This window comes from Pseudopipra pipra, chromosome 10 (assembly GCF_036250125.1).
Source record: "Pseudopipra pipra isolate bDixPip1 chromosome 10, bDixPip1.hap1, whole genome shotgun sequence".
Taxonomy (NCBI): Eukaryota; Metazoa; Chordata; class Aves; order Passeriformes; family Pipridae; genus Pseudopipra; species Pseudopipra pipra.
The window spans coordinates 9336064-9357344 of record NC_087558.1 but is presented as its reverse complement, the minus strand read 5'-3'; the positions used below and the strand labels follow the sequence as shown (position 1 = coordinate 9357344).

At 41.5% G+C, this 21281-nt stretch overlaps 1 protein-coding gene across 8 annotated transcripts in view; it reads right to left on the bottom strand.

The window, feature by feature from the left end:
• Positions 1 to 1095: 1095 nt before the first annotated feature.
• ABCC5 (ATP binding cassette subfamily C member 5) overlaps positions 1096 to 21281 on the bottom strand; it is a 44154-nt gene continuing 23968 nt past the window's right edge. For 4 of the 8 annotated variants that reach the window (XM_064666059.1, XM_064666060.1, XM_064666062.1 and 1 more), the window contains 19 exons: positions 20141 to 20212; positions 19885 to 20009; positions 19199 to 19271; positions 18478 to 18681; positions 17669 to 17812; positions 15782 to 15887; positions 14920 to 15104; positions 13749 to 13895; positions 13283 to 13412; positions 12584 to 12737; positions 12332 to 12460; positions 10837 to 11023; positions 9454 to 9543; positions 7047 to 7236; positions 6209 to 6368; positions 5704 to 5782; positions 5047 to 5160; positions 4246 to 4410; positions 3074 to 3556 (listed from right to left, as the gene is read on the bottom strand). In XM_064666059.1, coding sequence (XP_064522129.1) covers positions 3455 to 3556; positions 4246 to 4410; positions 5047 to 5160; positions 5704 to 5782; positions 6209 to 6368; positions 7047 to 7236; positions 9454 to 9543; positions 10837 to 11023; positions 12332 to 12460; positions 12584 to 12737; positions 13283 to 13412; positions 13749 to 13895; positions 14920 to 15104; positions 15782 to 15887; positions 17669 to 17812; positions 18478 to 18681; positions 19199 to 19271; positions 19885 to 20009; positions 20141 to 20212 — 2556 coding nt within the window. In that variant the 3' untranslated portion in view covers positions 3074 to 3454. Of the gene's footprint in view, positions 1330 to 2017; positions 3557 to 4245; positions 4411 to 5046; positions 5161 to 5703; positions 5783 to 6208; positions 6369 to 7046; positions 7237 to 9453; positions 9544 to 10836; positions 11024 to 12331; positions 12461 to 12583; positions 12738 to 13282; positions 13413 to 13748; positions 13896 to 14919; positions 15105 to 15773; positions 15888 to 17668; positions 17813 to 18477; positions 18682 to 19198; positions 19272 to 19884; positions 20010 to 20140; positions 20213 to 21281 lie in introns of those variants that run through there. The other 4 variants (XM_064666066.1, XM_064666061.1, XM_064666065.1 and 1 more) reach the window with 4 other exon arrangements.

The following is a 21281-nucleotide window of genomic DNA, read 5'->3' as shown; positions in this document are numbered from 1 at the left end:
AAAACAGTGTTGATAATTCAGGAATGTTGTAGCTGTTGCTGAGCAGTGCTTGCACAGAGCCAAGGCCATTTCTGCTCCTCACCCCACCAGCAAGGAGGCTGAGGGTGCTCAAGGAGATAGATGGGGACACACAGCAGGGACAGCTGACCCCAGCTGATCAAAGGGTTATTCCATATGGCATCATAAAAGCTGAGGAAGAAGGAGGAAGGAGGGACATTCAGAGTGATGTGTCTGTTTTCCCAAGTCACCATTACACATGATGGAGCCCTGCTTTCCAGGATATGGTTGAACACAGGCCTGTCTGGGAAAAGTGGAGAATGAATGCCTTGTTTTGCTTTGCTTGCATGGATTTTGCTTTCCGTGTTACCTGTCTTGATCTCAACTCTCAAGTTTTCTAGTTTTTACCCTTCTGATTCTCTCCCCTACCCCACAGGACTGTGTGGGGCTTAGTTGCCAGCTGGGATTAAACCACAACAGAAGCATGTGCTATCTCCATGCTACTTTAGGTAGAATTGTTTTAAGGAAAGTCTGTCCCAATCCCAGAGTCTTATTCTACTCCGCATAGGATGAAGTCTTCTCTGGGATAACACACTATAAATTCTACAGCACAATCCAATTCCTGAAAATTTCAATCATCATCATCAACCTCTTGTAGAATGCTTCAAAGATACTGATATTTCAGTCTCATTTGTAAATATTGATGTTTCTTCCTTCCATTTCAGTGACAGGGCCTCAGGCCAGGCCTCAACTTGCTCCTGTGATGCAGGATGAAAGCCAGTAAAAAAATTACAGCTACCCATGTGAACAGCAATACTTCAGTAAGTCTGTGAGACAAGTGCCAAGTGAAGCAGAGAAGCGATTACAACAGAAAGAACGTTTCCCTCTGGCAGTCTCTGTCTTTAATTCCAAAATAACAGTTATGCAGCCAAGGTTTAACAAAATGGTTGAGCTAATCCCTGCTGTCCACAGGTGACTGTTCACCTGCTCCATCACAGGTCCTTGTCTGACACCTTGTTGAGCTATTTCAGCTCACCAAAGCAGCAGGAAAGATTCAGCTCTTTAGGAGAGCATGACTGGGAAGCAGCAGTTTGGTGCAGTGAATGCTGAGCATGGTTTCCTCTCATACCTATGCTACTGTCACAGTCAGCACCTACTGAAAAGAGCAGCCCCACTTCACCTCCCTTCCAGCTGTGCCTTCCTGTCTCCTTCTTTGTACAGCATTCCTGCTTTTGGAGGGTGAACTTTCTGCAACTTAGCTTTCTGAACTGGGTCACTGCTGGACCACACAAGAGACACTCCTGCATCGGGAAAGGAGGAGGAACTCCCAGCCTGGAAGAAGAAGGAGGATAAGATCAGGATGGCTCCCCTTCTGCCCAGACTGCCATTAGCTCAGCCTTAGCTGCAAAACGAAGCCACACACTGACCCCAGCAGCACTCAAGAACTAAGTGCATTAGCCCACTTCCTTCAAGGGAAATCCTGAAGTTCATGGGGTAAGCTCAAGGCCTGTGAGCAGGGTAAGGTCTGTGCCAGTTAATTCTTGCTTAGGACAAGAGTTAAGAACAATCACAACAAATGATGGGTTTTGTGCTGCTTTCAAGCTACATTCCAAGCTCTGTTAAAGCCACAGTTTGCCTGTGGTACTGGTAGGTAGAAATGCTTGTTACTGTGACTGCAGAAATGTGACACTATAAACAGTACCATTTGCAAGTAAAGAAAAATGGAAAATCTGAGCCTAAGAAGGATCTTCTGATTCCATCTGACCTCAGCCCTTCTACTTGGCTTAAAAACTTGCACTATAAATTATTACTCCCTTTACTACTCAACGTACAAGTATTGTAAGCCATCCTCATGCTGGAGAGCACACTTTTAAAGAAACACCTCTACTCTGAAGAAAGATCAAACCACAGCGTATGACCAGAAAAAAAAAAACAAACCAGCCTGCAAACCTGTCCCCCAGGGCTCAAAAAGGTGAGAAGTCATTTATGTGCCCAAAACAAACCACTTAAGCCAATAAAATTTACAAAACCCAAAATAGTTTTATTTACTTTTCAGATTTCTGCCTCAATGAGACATTTTGCAAACATGCTAAGGCTACAAAATGTCCAAGTTGACAAAGACATGCAACGCTGACCATTCAATAAGTCACAGCTATTATAGGAGCAACCGTGTCCCCCTGGGCCACAGGTCCCAAAAATGGGGATGGTGTACAGTGATCATGGCAATGCACTACGCAGGACCCAGTAACCTGAGGTAGGTCATTTACAGTAAGAAAACCATGTCCTACACCAGTGTTACATCCTGATCAACAGGAACCTGTTTAAGGTTCCAGAAGACGTGGGGTCGAGGACTGCTTCCTTAACAAGTGTGCAATAAAGGAACAGGAAATATTGATGTTGTTTAATTTTAGTATAAGTGAGCAGAACAAAGAGTTAGTGTTACCCATGCCAGTGAAAGCCAACCTAAACCTCTGAGGAGTGTTAGCAGCTTCAAGGTAAAGGAGTCAGTCAGCTCAAGCAACTCTGGAAAGGCTTTCCTGCTACCACACAGGGCATGATTTGAACCTTATGATTAATTTGTTACAGATCATTCCACGAACAGTTAGATTTTGGTTGTGTTAGATCAGCGAAGCAGGAAGAGCTTGGGCTTGCTTGCATTAAAATAAACTCTGCTGATACAGTAAGAAATACTGTGTCAGGACACTGAGAAAATACAAGGCCTTAATGTGACCCAGGAGCGATTCTCCACTCAGATCACTAAAAACCCTGCTTTGGAAAAGCATCATGGGAAGCAGCAGCCGCTGCCGTGGTGAACATTAGCGATGCTCCAAATAGCTTTGATAAATTACAATGCAATAGTTACACCACAGAGCTCTTCTCTGCTGCGCTAGACAAAGATGTGACAATAAAGGACACTATTGCAAAGCTTCACTTCCACTCAGACACACAGAAAATCCGGCACTAGGAAAAGGCGAACTGTAAGAGACAAAACGGTGTCTGATACAGTCCGATAACAAAGCCAGATCTCTGGTACCATAAACTGTACAAAAATGATAGAAAAGAATATGCACTGCTATTAACACAGTGCTTATTTTAATATAAAATAAACAGCTTACATTTCCACTGTAAATATAGGCTATATACAGAATATGTATAGATATAGCTACATGTATAAAGCTTCATTATAGGCCTCTGATACATTTATAACTATGGCTCCCTGAGCCATTTGTAGAGTGCATTTAATAACAAAAAATTAGTAATATGGAATAAATACAATAATAAAAACACGAAGAGTTCTTCTGACATGGTTTTAAAAACTCTCTGGCTTGACACATTGTGCTAAAAATTAAAAGATGAAAAGGCAATAATCTGCTTGGAGGAGGAGGAGGAGGGAGAGCTGGCCTGCCACAGGCAGGGAGCGTAGCTCTCCAAAATTAAAGTGACTTTGCCCTGAATTTTAGCCCTTGACAGCAACCTTGTTCTCCGCAGCAGCAAACATAGCATAGAAGCGCGAGTTCTCATTGGCCAGAAGGGCAGACGGCGTGTCGAATTCCACAACCTAAAAGCAAACAAGGCAAGTAAAGTATGTCAGTAAAATCCAGCAGAAAATGGATTCCTACTCCTTGGACTTGTGACATGGTAGTAAAGAATCAAAAACACAGCATTCATCCTTCGATTAGACAACAGGCAGTGAAAGTATGTGCGTTTATGGACACATACTGTAACCTGGAATGCTTTGGACTGGCTCAAACATTGGAACTAACTCACAGGGAGCAACCTCTGATGGCTCTGGCAGAGGCAGATTCTATGGGCTTTTGCCTTCTCTACCTTTAAGAGTCTTGCCCACTATTCTTGCACTTAACTGCTTGTGGCTCCCAAATGGAAGCCTGAAAATAGGTTAAGCATCTGTCATGGACCTGCTTGATGGCACAAGGCTTTATGAAAGTAATGGGAAACGACCACTAAGCCTCAGAGATGTAGGTTAATTCTGAGACAAATGGAGATTTGAAAACACTTTTAAAGACAGACTGTTACTCTACGATACTTTCTTGGAGTGTAAAAGATATTTTGCCCTCTGATCTTGTCACAGTCAGGCAGCAACTGCTTGTGTTTGGAGTATTTTACCAAGGATGTGAATGAACACAGAGGATTTCCCACCCTGTAATGCTAGCTGTTGCCCCAGTTCAGCCTGCACACATGGCATCACCAGGCAACAGGGGCTGCAGCAACAGAAGCCTTCCTGCTCACCTGTCCTTGTGTTAGCACCATGATCCGATCACAGCCCAGTACCGTGTGCAGGCGATGAGCAATTGTTAACATAGTGCAGTCAGCAAACGCCTCTCTGATGGTCTCCTGAATCAGTAGGTCTGTTTCTGTGTCCATAGCAGCTGTTGCTTCATCAAGGATCAATATCTGAAAGCAGTACAGAATCCTGGCTGTTACTCACAATCATGCTTTCCCTCCCTAAACATAAAAATACATAGAGTGGGCAGAATTGCCACAGCCAAGAGTTGTCACAACTGGCAATCCTTACAGAGTTGTGGTCACAAAGGTAGTTTTCACAAACACCCTTTCAGTTTTCTTGATGTGATTGCCTTCAGAATTACTCTATAGATCACACTTGCTTTCATCTTTCTCACTGTAATTATTGTTTGTCTTCTATTTCTGTAAAACCTTTCACTTTGCTGGCACAGCATGATCCCAAATTCCATTTGTAGATCACATTTTAGTGGAGTACCACGTAGATGGAAAAAAACTTGGCTCACACTCACAAAAAGGTGGAAGAAGGAAAAAACCTGATGCTCACCACTAACAGGACACTGAAGAAATTATCAGGCCAGTCTGACACACTACTGTTAACACTGGCAAGCAGTGCCTTTCCAATGGCAGGACATTACAGGAGCTCACAGCTGGCTACAAATGCCTTCCTAGTTGTTCTAACCTAATCTAATCATTGATGTGATTCCTCTGGCAGAATCTGGCACAAAAAGGCTTGTTCATTCCTATGAGTTTGATATCTCCAGCTGTTTCTCTCATTGTTGTGCTCACCTTGCAGCGACGCAGTAGAGCTCTAGCTATGCACAGTAACTGTCTCTCTCCAACAGAAAAGTTTTCCCCATTTTCCATTACTTCTGAATCAAGTTTCATAGGCAGCTGTGCAACCTGTGGGGGAAGGAAAAGGCAAAAAAATCTTAGAGCATTGCACAAAATCTTATAAACATAAATACAGATCTCCTGATAATCTTTGTCATCAAGAGAAGAGAGTGAACCTAGTCCCTGCAGGAATTCCTGCAGCCTGTGTTCCATAGCTGTACGTGCCATTTGACTTACAAGTTCAGTATAAACGTGCACATGTGACATGCACACTCACAAACATAAGTGCAGAATGCACACCTAAGGCATATATAGAAAAATATCACTTGAAGGGTAAAAATATCACTGGAAACGTTTTAACACCTTAAGAATTCCTGTGATGAAGCAGCACTCTGCTATGCTATTGACTAAAAAGAGTACACACACAGAATACAGCATGTTCTCAAAAAAAATCCAACACAGTCTGATAAAATAGTGGGGAAAAAGAAAAATCAGTCAAATAAAGCATTGAAAATGAGGGGGGGAAAGCTTTATCTAAAGTAGCTGCTAACAGAATATGTTGGTTTGGAAGCCAAATACAAACATGTATCTCACAGGGCACATGATACTTACACACTCCTTCATATGAGTTCTTTCCAAAGCAGCCCAGATTTGCTCCTCACTGTACTGATTGAAAGGATCCAAGTTCGATCTGGAAGGGGAGGCAGAAAACAACCAGATTTTTAACTCAGCAGTGAATGGCAAACCAGCAGTGTGCTAATTCATCCAGACAGATGATTCACATCTAGCCTTCCAATGACGGAGTTTCCTTGCCAAGGAAATCAGATGTTCCCAGCACACTGGCGTTAGAAGAGACAAAGAACAAGAGTAGAGATGGAAGACAAAGACAGAAAAACTTCAACCAAATATAAAGGGAAAGCAAGACTTTGCAAAGAGGATGATCACACACAGTGCTGACCTGGGCCAGTTAAAATTATTTAGCTCTGATTTTTTTGTTTCAAAATCAGAGCAGAAGCTAGGATGCCTGAGAGCTGTCACCTCAGCAGGCACCTATTTGAGTTCAGGTATAAGCTGATAGATTGCTCGATCCTTCTTGCCTTCTTATAGTTTGACTAACCTCACAGTGCCACTGAACAGCACAGGTTCCTGAGGGATTATGGAGAGTTTGCTTCGAAGATCTGCCAAACCAATGTCATTTATTTTCACTCCATCAATTTTAATGCAGCCTCCAGACAGTTCAACAAGACGAAAGAGTGCCATTCCAAGAGAAGACTTCCCTAAAAAGGAGACAGGAAAAACAATACTGCTGTTCATACAGAGTCATGGCAGTTTTCAGATGAAATAGATTTTTAAAAGCTGTCCATGTATATTTTAAACTACCATAAAGTCCTGGCAAGCAATCCCAGGGTTTAAACTTGTAAGCAATTGTAGGGGCAGCTCTTAATCCCTCCTCACAGAAGCCACCCCACCCTCACTGCCAAAACCTGGCCATGTAAACCCAATACAGCATTATTAATTACTTATTTTGAATCTACATTTTGGAGTTTATTTAAGTCATCTCACAAACAGAGGTTTTGATTCTTCCCAGTACAGACTTCTAAAATAGTTTACAGCTAAACCTGGCTGCAGCATCAGTACAAAAAACTTCCAAGAGTCAAATAAGCTGCAATGAACGTAGGTAACATTCTGTGCTGCTAAGTAGTTTGGGGAGTTAAACATAATGAACATACTGGCTCAAGCATAGTAGGATATCACTCTGCTTTAAATGGAAACTTATTTTCACTATTGTTTACAGGTATCTTCCTTATGTATGCACATGAACAGAATCCACCACTGAGACTGCTGGACTAGTACTGTGCAACCAACAGTTTATCCAAAAACAGGAGAACCAATATGACTGACCCAATCTATTCTTTTAAAGTGGTAATTTAACTCTGCTGAGTGCTTTTCCTTACCTGAGCCTGTCCTTCCCACAATGCCAATCTTTTCCTTCGGTTTGATGGTAAAGGACACTTTTTTAAGTACTAGAGGGAGGTTCTCTCGGTACCGCATCTCTGCATTTTCGAAAACAACTTCACCTTCCTGCGGCCAGTCCAGAGGAGGAGTTTTATTCTTAATTCGAGCAGGAGCTTCCAGGGAAAGTGTCTTTAAAAAAAAAAAAATCAGAGAAGTTCAGTTTCCAGTAAACAAACCACCAGAAAGGAAAACTATCAGCTGCAGCTTTCAGCAGTTCCTCCCTGCAGACTCAGCCCAGATCAGTTTATGGCAGTTTCATGACAAGCTGTGCGGCTGAATGTGGGCCCAGTGGATCAGGAGTTTGCTGTGTTACACTGACCACTGCCTCAATAATGACATCAGTCCTTTTATACAACAATGTCTTTCATCACTGGAATTCAAAATATATTTTAGGCCTATTATTTATCAGCACAATTCTATTGAGTTTTGTGTCACTCTAAAGGCTGGATGCAGAATCTGCTGCATTTCTATGCCTCATTTGCTGTGCTGTGCCAGTGTCACCTCCATTGATCCTGACACAGAAGAGAATGCCCAAGTGACACATTGTATAAATGTCACCCTTTTCCTTCTGCTCCTCTGTCTCCCCTGTCCCATTAAATCACTGAATCAGTTGCCCCCTTCCATCTTGCTCACTTTTGCTATTTTATTCTGCTCCCTAATAGGTCCCTCACTGAGCAGTTCACTGACTAAATAGAAAAGCAGAACCTCTGAAAGCCAAACACAAGCCCTTATAGCATGTTTAGAGTGAAGCCAAGGTCACTTTCCCATATTTGGCACAAGCAGCCTCAAAGAATGGCAGAAATCAAGTCGTGGGATTCACCTTGAATAACTTACAAAGTAAAATCTCCAAATGAACCAGGCCCTGACAACTCCTTTATAGTCTCTACAAAGAGAGATCTCTACAAATGCTATAAAATAGCATTTCTGGAGTGTGATTTTTCTCATTCTAATATAAATACTTACAGCAGGTAATAAATTGCCCTCTGGAGATACCCATTTCCTACACTGACCATTGAGAGATCCCTCAAGGACTGTTTGTGGACATCTGCAGCATCTAATTAGAGGCAGATTAATTGTACCCCAGGGGTTTGAGAAAAAACAGCCATCTGCTACAATAGTGCTCCAGTTCTTTGAGCTTGGTCCATAACAGCACCTCAAACCCTCACTGAAAAAAGCCAACCCTGGGCCTTGGTAAGACCCAGGACCTGCACATTGTTCCACTGCTCACCCACCCCTTCACTTCAGCTTCAAACTAGTTTTATAGTTTCATAATAAAAATCACAGATAGTGTTGCCCTAACACTGATATGAAATTATAGACATAAGACATAATTTTTAAAAACCCCAAACAGCCTACAACTGTAGGTTTTGCAGTCTAAGGCCTGCCAGTGATAAACCCATCCCAGCCCAGTGAAAGATAACAGGCAGTATTTGGCACAGTTGTCAGCTTGTGTGGTCACCAAGTCTTCCATATACAGAAATTTTCTACTTAGATGCCACAAGAGGATTTATTTATTTAACTGGGGGACTGGGCAGGTTGGGGGTTTTCTTGTCTTCAGATTAAATCCACAGGCTACAAAAATTCTACAAATATCAAGATTTACCAAACAGATGGAGATATCTCCCTCTGAAGTTCACAGGGAACATTCAGTGACAAAGCCTTTACCTCACAGACCAGAGCCAGTAGAGGGCTTTCCCCTGGCTGCACTTTCCCCACTGACCTATGCCCGGCTCTGCACACACAAATCCTAGTTACAAAGAAAGAGTCACAGATAATCAAAACAGCTTGCTAAGCATTTAGCCTGGCATACTTCTCATGTTTAGCTGAGCACATTTGTTGTGTTTCCAACAAGAGCAATTCCTTGATTTTTCAAGCATACAGAAATATGTTATGCAAGACAGCTTGGAAAAAGTAATATGCTTATTAGGATGTAGCAGGATTACACGTAGACAAAGTAACAGTTATCTGTGTTTAAATGAAGGAGTTCCATTAGGTTTGGAATGACGGATGCCAGAAAACCATCCTTTTGCTGTAAGATATTGTATTGAACCCCCAGTTGCCCCTTTCACACGCTCCACTCTTTACTGAGAGTGCCAGAAAACTTTCACTATCCTTATGTAACTCCAGTGGCACCTGTAAGCTTAGTTACCTACCAGTTCTTGGGCCATTCATCCCACCAGTGCTTACATATGTGCTTCATAAAGCAACTCACTCTGCAGTATTACAGCACAAGCATTAGTGCCCTTACAAGATCAGAAGCACACATTCTGTACTAAGGCAGATTATGGCAGCATAACAAGCAACAAGAGATTTCACAACAGGCAGTTGAATGCGTTACAGTCCTACCTTGATATAGTGGTCAATCCTCTCCACCGAGGTGAAGCGAGCTTCTGTCTCTGAAGCAAGTCTGACTGTAAACTGGAATAAGCCTGTCAGCTGAAGAAACGAAAGACAACAAACACAAATTTTTAGATAGCTGTGATTTATTATTGAATTGAAAGATGAACCTACTGGACAGTGCAGCCAGCAGGACCAGGGCAATGACCAACCCCTTGTACTTGGCACTGGTGACACCACATCTCAAATCCTGAGTTCACTTTTGGGCCCCTCACTACAAAACAGACACTGAGGTGCTGGAGCATGTCCAGAGAAGGGCAGTGGAGCTGGTGACAGGTCTGGAGCACAAAACCTGGGAGGAGTAGCTGAGAGAGCTGGGGGTGTTCAGTCTGAAGAAAACATGGCCTAGGGAGGACCTTCTCACTCTCTCTCACCACCTGAAAAGAGGTTATGGCCAGGTGGGGGTTAGTCTCTTCTCCCAAGTAAGGAGTGATAAGACAACAGGAAATGGCCTCAAGTTGTGCCAAGGGATGTTTAGATTGGATATTAGGAAACATTTCTTCACTGAAAGGGTTGTCAGGCACTGAACAGGCCACCCAGAGAAGTGGTAGACTCCACCAACCCTGGAGATATTTAAAGACATGTAAATGTGGCACTTGGGAACATAGTTTAGTGGTGGGCTTGGCAGTGCTGGGCTAACAGTTGGACTCAATGGTCTTAGAGGTCTTTTTCAACCAAAATGATTCTATGACATTTGATACAAGTACTCTTGGCACTGGGCACCATATAACTAAGATGTTCAAGCAAGTTAATGTAACAGCTGATTTTAGAATAATCATAATTTATTAACCACTTGAGAAACCAGCAGCTTAGAAACGTTTCCCAAGAGCAACAGCTTTAAGTACGAGCTGTCTAAGCTTTTTAATTTCACCTCACTACCACGAGGAGGCAGAAGAGGCCAAACAGCAGGTCCAACACCAGCACTCCAAGCCTGCAGCTTCTCTGACTCAGCGCTGAATGCTGTTTGCTGTGAGAACACGCTGCAGGCAATACGTTAAGATATTAGTTTGGCACGTGTCTGATGTACCACCAATCCTATCTCTGGAAATATCCAAGAAAATTGCAATTTTCAGCATATGTCTCAGTTTCTGCTTCTTTGCTTAAAAAGAAGCAGCTTGCTAGAATAGCCTTAAGAACATAGGCTCCTCAGAATTTGTAATTTGACTGCTAAAGGTCATGACTCTGAATTGCTTTCCCTTGCATTACCCAAGGAGGTAACAGTATATTTTTCCATTCTAGTGCATTAAGTTTTAAGTGATGTGTTTCTTTTACCTATTAGCAATATCTATATTAAATGAGAAATTAAATATTACAGTATGTGGCCACACTCACCTGCACAGCGTATGAGATAGCCAGCCCAGCATAGGCAGGAGGGATCTGGCCATGCATTAAGACAATCATAAGACCAGTGGTTGTGATAAGAGCAATGCTGATAATGTCCAGCCTCACAGCCAGCCAGCGCATCGCACAGCTGAACAGGTAAAACGGCGCCTGATTGTCATCCAGGAGCTCCTGGTACCTGAAACAGATACAGGAAAGGTTAGCATGAGCCTGGTGTTCTACAGATACCTCCAGTATCAGAGTTCAGGATAGGAAGGCTCATCATTGACAAAGTCTCAAACCAGGCCATGAAAGCAGGGTTTGCAAACTTCCCTGAGTAATGTCAGATATGGACTCAAACTCTCAAAAGTCACATCACCGAGTCCCTCTGCGTACAACAATAAATTATACCGGGGTGAATCAAAATCAGGGACATTACATGCACTTTCACCACAACTTCACCTATGCAAGATGCTCCAGAAGATGCTCATTGGCTACATATTACTCCATGGCTAACAGCAGCAGTGCTTCAGAACACGTTATTTTATACACAAGTATAAAAACAAAGTCTTGATAGAACTGGTGACACTAACTAAAACACATCAGTAACCCCTTAATTTACAATCCTGATACTGCAGAGCTGAAAAAGTATACTTAAGGAGAGACTCTTAAGAGATTCACAAAGCCAGTAACTAGATTTTCTGATCATCCAACTCAATCACTGTTGCAACATTTGTGCAGTGCCTTAGTGCTCAAGCAACCAGCAATGCCAAGGGACTGCTATTTGCACCTCCACAACCTTTCATCTAAGCTGGTGTAGCAGTGCCTTTCCAGAGCTTCTGTGGCAATTCTCCCTGCACTCCCACGCTCTCGGTCTCATGACTTTGCACCTGCAAAACCCTGATACTGTTACAGCAGGTTCTCATGGGAAGCAAATGTCACTTACGTGAGAATGTTTTGCTTTCCCTCACTAACATTTGTTTTGAAAATTTTAGTTTATACTGGAGAAAACCAAGCACAGAGCACAAGGTGGCCACAGATCACTGAAATAACTGATAGATACTCTCCAATTACACACGTGCACGGAGACAAACAGCTCATCAATACTCCCACTGAGGTTTGGTTAGCATGCCTTAGGTAATGCTAATAACATCACAAGGAGAAACAACCCACAGAACGTATGAGCAGGACCTGATGAAAAGCACATACTAGTAAGGGAAAAGCATGGTCAGAAAGTTGTCCTCTCCATTACCATTGCCACCTGCTGCATTGCAGAGAACTCCAGAGGAGGGCGTTCACCTGGGACCCCACCACTATTCTTCCCACTTGGTTACTGGGGAGTTTTCCCTTCTTCTTGGTCTCCCTCATTTTTTCCCAGAAAAGTAACTTTCACTCTCAGAACTAATGATGCCATCAGCTATAGACCCCATTAATAAATCTTTCTGAATACCAACCTGTTGCACCCTGCTTTACGCTCCACCACCCTCAGATGGATATCTAGACTCACCTGTGCAGAAATTCCTGCCCTTTGTGGTAGGCATGGATTGTAGAGAGACCCTGGATGCTAGATGTAATGTGAGACAGGAATGGAGACTGTGTGATGTTGTCCAGACGCTTGAGCTCCCGAATAAAGACTCTGGAAGGAAAGAAGCACTTTAAGTGATGTGTAAAACTACCATATGCCAACCACTACATTGCTGCACATGTACTTGAAGGTCAAAGTATCTGTACTTTCAGTCAAAGCAGCTGATGCACTTACCTAGACACAACATGCAGAACTGTGAACAGGACAATGAGGGGCCCCACTGCCACCAGGAACCAGGGGAAAACCCCAGAAATCACCCCCACACAGAAGAACACAAGGATGACGTTCTGGATGAACATTTCCGCTTGAAATGGCAAACGAACATCAACTGAAAAAGATGGAGGGAAGAGAGGAAGATTTTGAGTACAGAAAGCTAAAACAACCTAGATAGAGCAATTCAGTCCAGCTGTACATCATCATTGACAAGGACAGTGATTTCATGGCTTATTCAAATTAAAAATGTACATTTTCATTAGGGTGCTTTTACCCTGTGAGCTGCTGGTAGTCTTTCCAATTATTCCCATTTGCAGAAATAGCACTGATGGAACTCTGACCTAATTACCACCAGTGCTGCACATCAGCTTCACCCTGATGTTTTAGGTCACCCCTGCATTAACTGCTAAGAGCCTGTGTGCAGCCTGTAGGTACAACAGCAGCTGCACATTTTCTTCTTTATAAGAGAATGGACAGACCTGAAACATCCAGCTGCCTTCTATCATCATAACTCAGGTACATCCCAATTCCAGCTCTGTCTATTACAAGTACACATTTGCTACAGGGTACGATTACCCAAACAGCAAGAGACTGGAGAGTATTCAGGAATTAACTGGGAGGTCTGAATGAGGGATTTACAGCACACACAGTAAGAGATACCTTCATCCATGTCTTTGGAAAACCTGTTGAGAATCCTCCCAGTGGGTGTAGTGTCAAAGAACTTCATGGGACTACGCAGAATTCGTCGGAAAAGCTCATCATGGAGCCTTGAGGATGCTCTGAGAGTTCCCTGACAATGCAGAAAACATCGCAGTGTTATAATGGGGTGTCTGCATTCCTGTCACTGCATCTCCTCTGGCCACCAAAACATTCTGCTCCGTTTCTCTGTCCAACCATAAGGGGTTTCTTATTGCCTTCTGTGCTTCCAAACAACAGAAAGAAGTTCTTAATTTGGGCAGAAGTTTAGCAGAAAGCATGGTGCAGCCCCAAGAGATAACACAGAAAAACCATGACTGACTTCTTCTGGTTCAAAAGTCTCTCTTGAGAGTTGACCAAAGAACCACAGTGACAGCAATATACAGGAGCAGAAGGAAGGGGGGATAATAAAACCAGCATTGGCACATACCTTTACAAAGACCACACCACGAACAGCTTTCAGGATCAACATAACTGCCATAGACAGTGCATAGATGCCAGCATAGTAATGCATGTGAGGGTTATCTTTCATACTGCTGCTTATGACAGTTTCATTTCCCAAAGTCACAGTGGTGTTCTGCAGAAAAATCAAGGTTTCAGTGGTTAGCTGAGTCAAGGACTAAGCATATACGCATTACATGAGGTAGAGTTTTACTGTCTTGTGTCCTCTCCCACCATATTTGATATTTCTTCTTTAAAGTACTTCAGTGACCTTTGAACACTTCTGCAATTTTTCCCTGGCAGAGACATCCGACTTGCAGATTTGTAACCCTTGGACTTTTTCCTACCATATCTTTCAAAATACTACCACAATATCTACTTCATTTGATTCCTAACCTCTCATTTCACACTTATTTCTTGTGTTCTTCTGAACAATGCTAGATATTTGCATACTACCACTCCCACTACCACAGCAATATTCACCTTGGATAAGTTCAGTCTTCAAACTGTTTTCTGCCAGTATGTAGTAAATTCTTTAAGGTCACACTGTCATGCATTTTCATTCTCTCTTCTTATTTTTCATCTTTGAGAATATTTAAGGACCCCTCATTGCTTATTTTAATATTGTTGGCCATCTGCACTTCATTATTTAATCTGAGGTTATTAGCTTGCTCTCTGTATCCCCACTAAAAAGTCTTGCAATTACATTTAAATGCAACAAGACTTGCAATCAAAGCCCTTACAGTGGGAAAAATCCCAAACCATTCCAGATCATCAGAATCTGCAAAGAAATTCCCAAAAGTCATTTGACTTATAGCCATATTTTAAGAAGATTATCCTGCTATATGTAAGATCATGTTCAAACAAAAAAAACACTAAAATTAGCTTGTTGGCCCCTTTCACATTTTCACTTCCTTTTCTTAGACTAACCAAGACAAGGAACAAGAGGGCAGTATAAAGCCACATGAGCTCTTACATCTTATTACTGGAGCTCTCTTATTCTTGGAGATTAACTCCCTAGTGAGATCACCTCCTGGGGAGCCTGAGAACTTATTTAAATTAGGAAGCACCATTTGGTCTCATAATACTGCTTGGGATTAGTCTAGCTGAGCAAACCCCCTGACCATTAGACACAGGAGTAGAAAAGCTATTTAACTTACTCCACTGCCTTGCTTGATCCAGAAACTCAGCCACCAGTTGCTAAAAGCTGTGCTGCCCACATTCAGCACAAACAGTGCCATGATGATGAGGAATGCAATTGGGCCTCCAGCTGCCTGAATGTAAACACCATAAACAGACCAGGGGACAGAGCCTTTGCCTTTCTCTTCCAACTGGACCAACTGGCCTATGAAACAACAGAGGAAGAGGGATTGAGGAAAAGGAAGCTGTTCCATAAAACTGTAAATTTGAGAACATACATAAAATTAGTAATTTTCAAACTGTACAAATTACTGTCAGAAACACAGACTTTACTTAATTAGAACTCAATGGTTCAAACAGTCTTTGAAAAAGTCCTATTTCCTCTGCAGAATCATTTATGTCATGGTATGTCTGAAAAGGCATCATTAGCACAGACTTAAATGTTAGGCTGGTGTCAGCCTCACTATTGCTTTTTAAACCTTGAAGTTCAAAGTTAACATTAAACAGAACTACAGAGGTCAGACCTCCCAGTTCTTCATAGATAAATGCCATGTTCTGCCTGGGCCTCTGAGTGCCAAGTTATACACATTGCCCTCTTAGGATAGGAGGGAGAGGTAGTGTGGGAGACAGAACACAACCAGCTCCTTTGTGCCGGTGGCATCTGACCAGCAGCAGCCTGATTGAACTTAAAAACATTGTACAGGCACCCAAATTTAACGCGTTAATGAATGCTCTTTGCCCACTGCTTGTGTCCTATCAACCATGCTGAGTGACTAGAATTGAGAGAGCTTTCAAAACCTTCACAATACACTTTTAAAGGAAATGTTTTGAGCTTACTGGAGGACAAAATAATTACAGCCAGAAATTTGATTACATAGTTACCCTCCTCTTCCTTCTTTACAACTTTCTCCTTCTTCACAGACCCTGTTTTGGTACTTTTATCCTGGGGCCTCTTCAGTGAATTGTTTGTGTTCTTCTTTATATTAATCTGTAGGAAAACAGTGACATTAAACATATCAGAGTAATTTGCTTTGACATTTTCATATCTGAACCCAAACTGCTAATAAGCTGCCTCCTAGGGACAAAGGCTTTCAATAGCTTAGCTTCATGTCGAGGAGGAAATTAACTTTGCTGTTATTACAGATAAGTCCCATCTCTGGTGACTACGTTCTCCTCCTCTATCAACTTGAACCACTACCAACTTGTATTAGGAGTGTGCAAGGTTAATTCCCAGAATAAGTGACATTAGGAGTCCACATGGTAAAGGAACGACATTTCTACTACTGAGAGAAAGTTACAATTCCCTTGATCCTTGTAAAAATAACTGACAATTTTTTTAAGAGGTTTTTTCCCCAAACACCCTAGTACTTCAGAGACATTTCTTGAGACCTTTCCTAAGAACAAAGTCAGGTTAACTTATCTTCCAGAAATGAAGCATCCAAACACTAAACTGCACACACGAAAACACTGTTCTAAAGCCAGCCATGCTCCAACAAACGGAAGTTACTACCTATTCAGAGACAGACTATGTTAACCAAAACCCTCTACACACCAGCTCCAGGGTCATCTTCCCACACTTTATGTGAGAAGAGACATCTCACATATCAATCCACAGAGAATCTAACTTGATCATCCATTTCTTCTTATCCCACAGGGAATGCAAATTAATGCTCCTTCCATGAGCTAGTGTTTACAGAGAGACACAGAAGGTCAGCCAAGCGTGCAGACTGAAGAACCTCTTCTTAACTGTTATTACATTAATCTTAAAGGGGCAGAACTATAATCTTCATGCCTCAAAGGATATGCAGAGCAATGCATTATATCCTTTTGCTTCTTTCACAAACACCTCACAGGAAAATATTTCACCAAGCACCTTCTATATCTGTATTTCTCACAATGCTTCCTTCTCAGAGACCTTTTTTCTTTTTGCAAAGGTCCACAACTTGTGAATAAGGAGCCCCTTACCTCTTAAAAAATAAACTGCTTATCTACTTTTAATCTCTTCTTGATAAAAGAAAATGCACACAAAACTTAGAGAAGTAAGTTACTATAAAACAAAAGGCAAAAGTCTTTACTGCAAAGATTCACTTCAGAAAACAAAGAGGAGAAGGGTAGGAAAAATTAAATTGCTGAAAATTTAAATGCTTGTTGTACTGAAGGGTTCTTGTTATTTTCTAGATTTACGTTTTTTTGCAAACACTAAAATACTGAACACATATCTAAGTTTGCAGTCACAGACCCTTTTAATAAGAGTAGTAGTGTCAATCCACAATTTTTTTTCCTCAAAATCCCCTAAAACATAGCATTTTCAGTTACATTTCAAAAATACTGCCATATCTAACTTTAGACAAGTTGTGTCACTTTTGCTGTGCCTCAGTCACACTCCACTGAAAAAATAATAACAAGCCAGTAAGAATTTTTTCAGACAAAGGTTGTTCAAAGTCTGTGCTAATTAGAAGTAAATTAAGGAGTAGGGTGTACAATAAGAGGGACAAACTTCCTGCTCTGAGCATCACCAGGGGAGACACTACATTATTTTCACGATCAACTCATGAGCTCATTGGCAGAGTCCTCTCTAGTACACATTCCCTAAAACAAACTGTTACTGCAAACACAAAGTGCTAATGAAGCACAGATTATTCTATAGGAAATCTATTGGTCAGATCAACACATACGTGAAGCCCTTTTCCAGTCTTCCAACCATATCACTTGGTTCATCTCATCAGAACAGTCAGCATTCAGAGCACTTTAAGGTAAACAAACAAGTACCTCAATATGTGGTGTTTCCCCCAGCTGTAGGCTATTAAAAATAGTTGCATAATCCCCATTTAAATTCATGAGTTCCTCATGACTTCCTCGCTCAGTAATGCAGCCTTCTTTCATGAAGATCACTTCATCACAGTCAACAAGATACTGAGAAAATGGCAGTAAGAACAAGTCTCTGTCATTACATCTGATAATCAAACACACTCCCACACAATCCATCCCCTTCTCCAAATTTATAGATGCTTGTACACAACACCTATTCCCATGTAACAGACATCTGATTCTCAAAGGTCCTGCTTTGACCAGAGCACAACTGCTCACACGATGCAAATAAAAAGTGTTTATGTTCTAACAAAGCAAATCTCTTACAGAAAACATGATTCAGGATAGTTAACACTGCAAATACTGATAGACTATGTACTAATATTTCTATGTACAGAAGATGGCAAAAAAAAAAAACCTCGGAATACATCAATTCTGATTTTCTGACACCAAATCTCTGTGTTTTCTGATGTGATGAAATAGATTTATAGCACATTAGCAAAAGTGTTTTTGCACAGGATATTTATTTCTCTGGTAAATTTTCTTTAGCCAAGTGTTACCAGTCCCAGTCAGACACCAAGCAGCACAGATATCAGATAAACAATTAGACTGTGCTCAGTGCATATTTGCAAACCTAGTTTGTAAATGTAAACTATTCTACAGATAAGAGTTGTGCTGTTACAGGTCAAGGCATAGAAATTTCCAATACGAAGGCAACAGATTAAACACCATTTCAACAAAGGCCAAGAAAGGTATGAGAGATGCAGTACCTGAAGCTGATGTGTGATAAAAAGGACTGTCTTTGACTTCAGGTGTTTCCTTATTGCACTGTTAAAAATGTGATTTCCAACGTGAGCATCTAAGGCACTAAGGGGATCATCAAGGATGTAAATGTCCCTGTCACTGTACAGGGCTCGAGCCAGACTGATTCTCTGACGTTGTCCTCCACTCAGGTTAGCCCCTCGTTCACCAATCTGCAAAGAGACACCCATTATTTTATCTCTGCAGCAACACAGATACTCAGAGCTTAAGAGGTGACCAGAATGAAGCAGATCATAATATATATACATATCCATACCTCCACAATATTATATATAAATACATATATATTATAGTTTAGGTGTCCACTTTGTGAAATGTGTTAGACGTTCAAACTCAAGGTTAATATGCTTCAAATGTGGCAGTACTTTTTTTGCTTATTTTACCTTGTTTATACTAACATAGCCATGCTTTTTTCTTAGCTCCTTTAAATCAAGTTCCAATAGGTCCAACTAAGGCAGCTAAATTTGCAACACAATAAAAAACTCCCAAACTGTCAATATCTGAGCAAAAAACATGGCCCAACACTCAGCAGTCCAGGGCCTGCATAGTTAAGCCCAGCTTAGCTCATTTACCCAGACTCAACTGGGTAGCCTCAACTACAGTCTAGTCTGCCAAACCAAAACGCTTTTCTCCATCTACTAATTCGTTTAGTATAAGCAAAACACATACCTCTGTCAGGTCCCCATTTGGAAGAATGGCTAGGTCAGGCCTTAGACAGCAACCATTCAGCACTGTATTGTATCTGAAGAACAATCAGATAAATAGTAAGAACGTGCTTTTTCCCCCCAATTATTTAGCTAGTACAGCATTACCTCACTGTCTACACTAACAGCAGATATTACAACAGCCTAAAACAAATCATCTGCTTTGGATTCCCAGAAGGAAATCAAGCATAATAATTAACCACCTACTTCAGAAGCATTGTGAAGATAAGGAGACAATTTCTTTCCAGGGATAGCTGGCACAGGCCACAGGATAGACCCCTACTGGAGGAGGGCCATGGAAGATGCCAATACATTTCAAACAGCAGTTGTTGTGTTTAAAGGGGGAAAGGCCAGGACAGCAAGAGCAAATACCACTTCAGTGCTGCTCCACAGCAGCTGCCAAAAACAGAGGTCAGGCAGCACCCCAGCACAGGGTACAGCCTCAGTGCTGATGAGCCATGACAGGCACACTGACAGCCACCAGACACAGCAACCACGTGCAAGAGAGGCAGGCTCTTGAATGGGACTTAAAGCCTAACCTTCTGGGGTTTGTCTCTGCCTTATCTGCAGTGTGCTCTGCATTACATTTTTCCCACACTTAGGCCAAGAATTACTAAGCTCTCATGAAAATCAGCAAACAGTCTGACAAACCTTTCTTCATCATATTCCTTGCCAAAAAGAATGTTGTCTCGAAGTGTGGCGTTGAGAATCCAGGCCTGCTGGGCCACATATGCAAATGTTCCACTTACTGCAATGCTCCCCTCCAACAGGGTCATCTGCAATTACAGATAAACTGTGAAATTATGCTATTCCATGTTTAGAATAGACCTCATTCTACAGAGCGCAAATAACTGAAATAGGAGATGGGAAAGAGAAGAGAAGAATTAGTCAAAACAGAATTTCTCACCTGTCCTAAAATTGCTGAGATCAGTGAAGTTTTTCCACTCCCCACACTGCCACAAATTCCAACAAGTTTTCCCTAGACAGAAAAAAAAAATAAAAATTGTGTACTCATTTCTTACATTCTCCATCCCTTTCAGAATTTGGACTACCTTTAGTACCTCTGAGGGGAGAAGTGGACATTAATAACGCTGGAAAGGGACAGAAAAGGCGAAAAAGCAAGAGTCAGCATTTTAATTCTCAAATAGCACAGAGTGAACACTACCCCACAGTGAAATAAAACTGAAATCAACTCTACAGCTCACCAGGCCTGATACAGGCCCAGAGAATCAATCAACCAAAATCAACAAGGCCCATCTGAACAGAATGCATCAAGATGCTTCTGAGAGTGGTAAGGAAAGATACAAAGAGGGAAAGTCTGAAAGAAAAGCAGAATTTAGCGTACATGGGTCCAGTGAAACTCCCTGCCTGTGAGATCCAATTTGCTAAGGGCAGAATTCAGTTGCTTTGAAGAATTTCTCTGCAATAAAATGGGTGAGTTGATACCCACATTAAACAATTAATTTATCAAAACTGTTTTTGTTCCTTTTGTAAAAAGGTAAAGTGAACAAAAACAGCATATAGCCACTTGTGGAACACGTTACTGACCTCCTCTTGATAGCAAACTTCTGACAGAAAACTAGCCTTTATGTTTTCAAGTAACTGTACTCCTTTGTGAGGTAATTTTTTTAACTATCTTCTTCTCAACAGTTTAAAGTAATACAGGGTTTTAAAAGTTTAAAATAGTTTGAACTGTCTGTCTATTCATATGACTACAGAAGAAAATTTAACCATAAACATCTTGATAAATGTATGGATCCTGTTACTACAACATCTAACTGCCAGAATGCGAAGCTTCTATGACATATTAAGTTCAATGCTTTTTCTTTGCCATTTTACATGTTTTTACCCATCTTGGAACGATGACTCCAAATGCTTCTAAATTCTTGAAAATCTGTGTCTTCCTACTGTACGAAAATTCTCAAGGAAGAAAACGGCAGATTCTCCAATGAAAAGTACTGTTTATGCTCTATTGGAACACCTAATTGCCTAAAACGTTCACCCAGAATATAGCTGAAACCCTGCAAAATTATCAAACCACTGCAGGA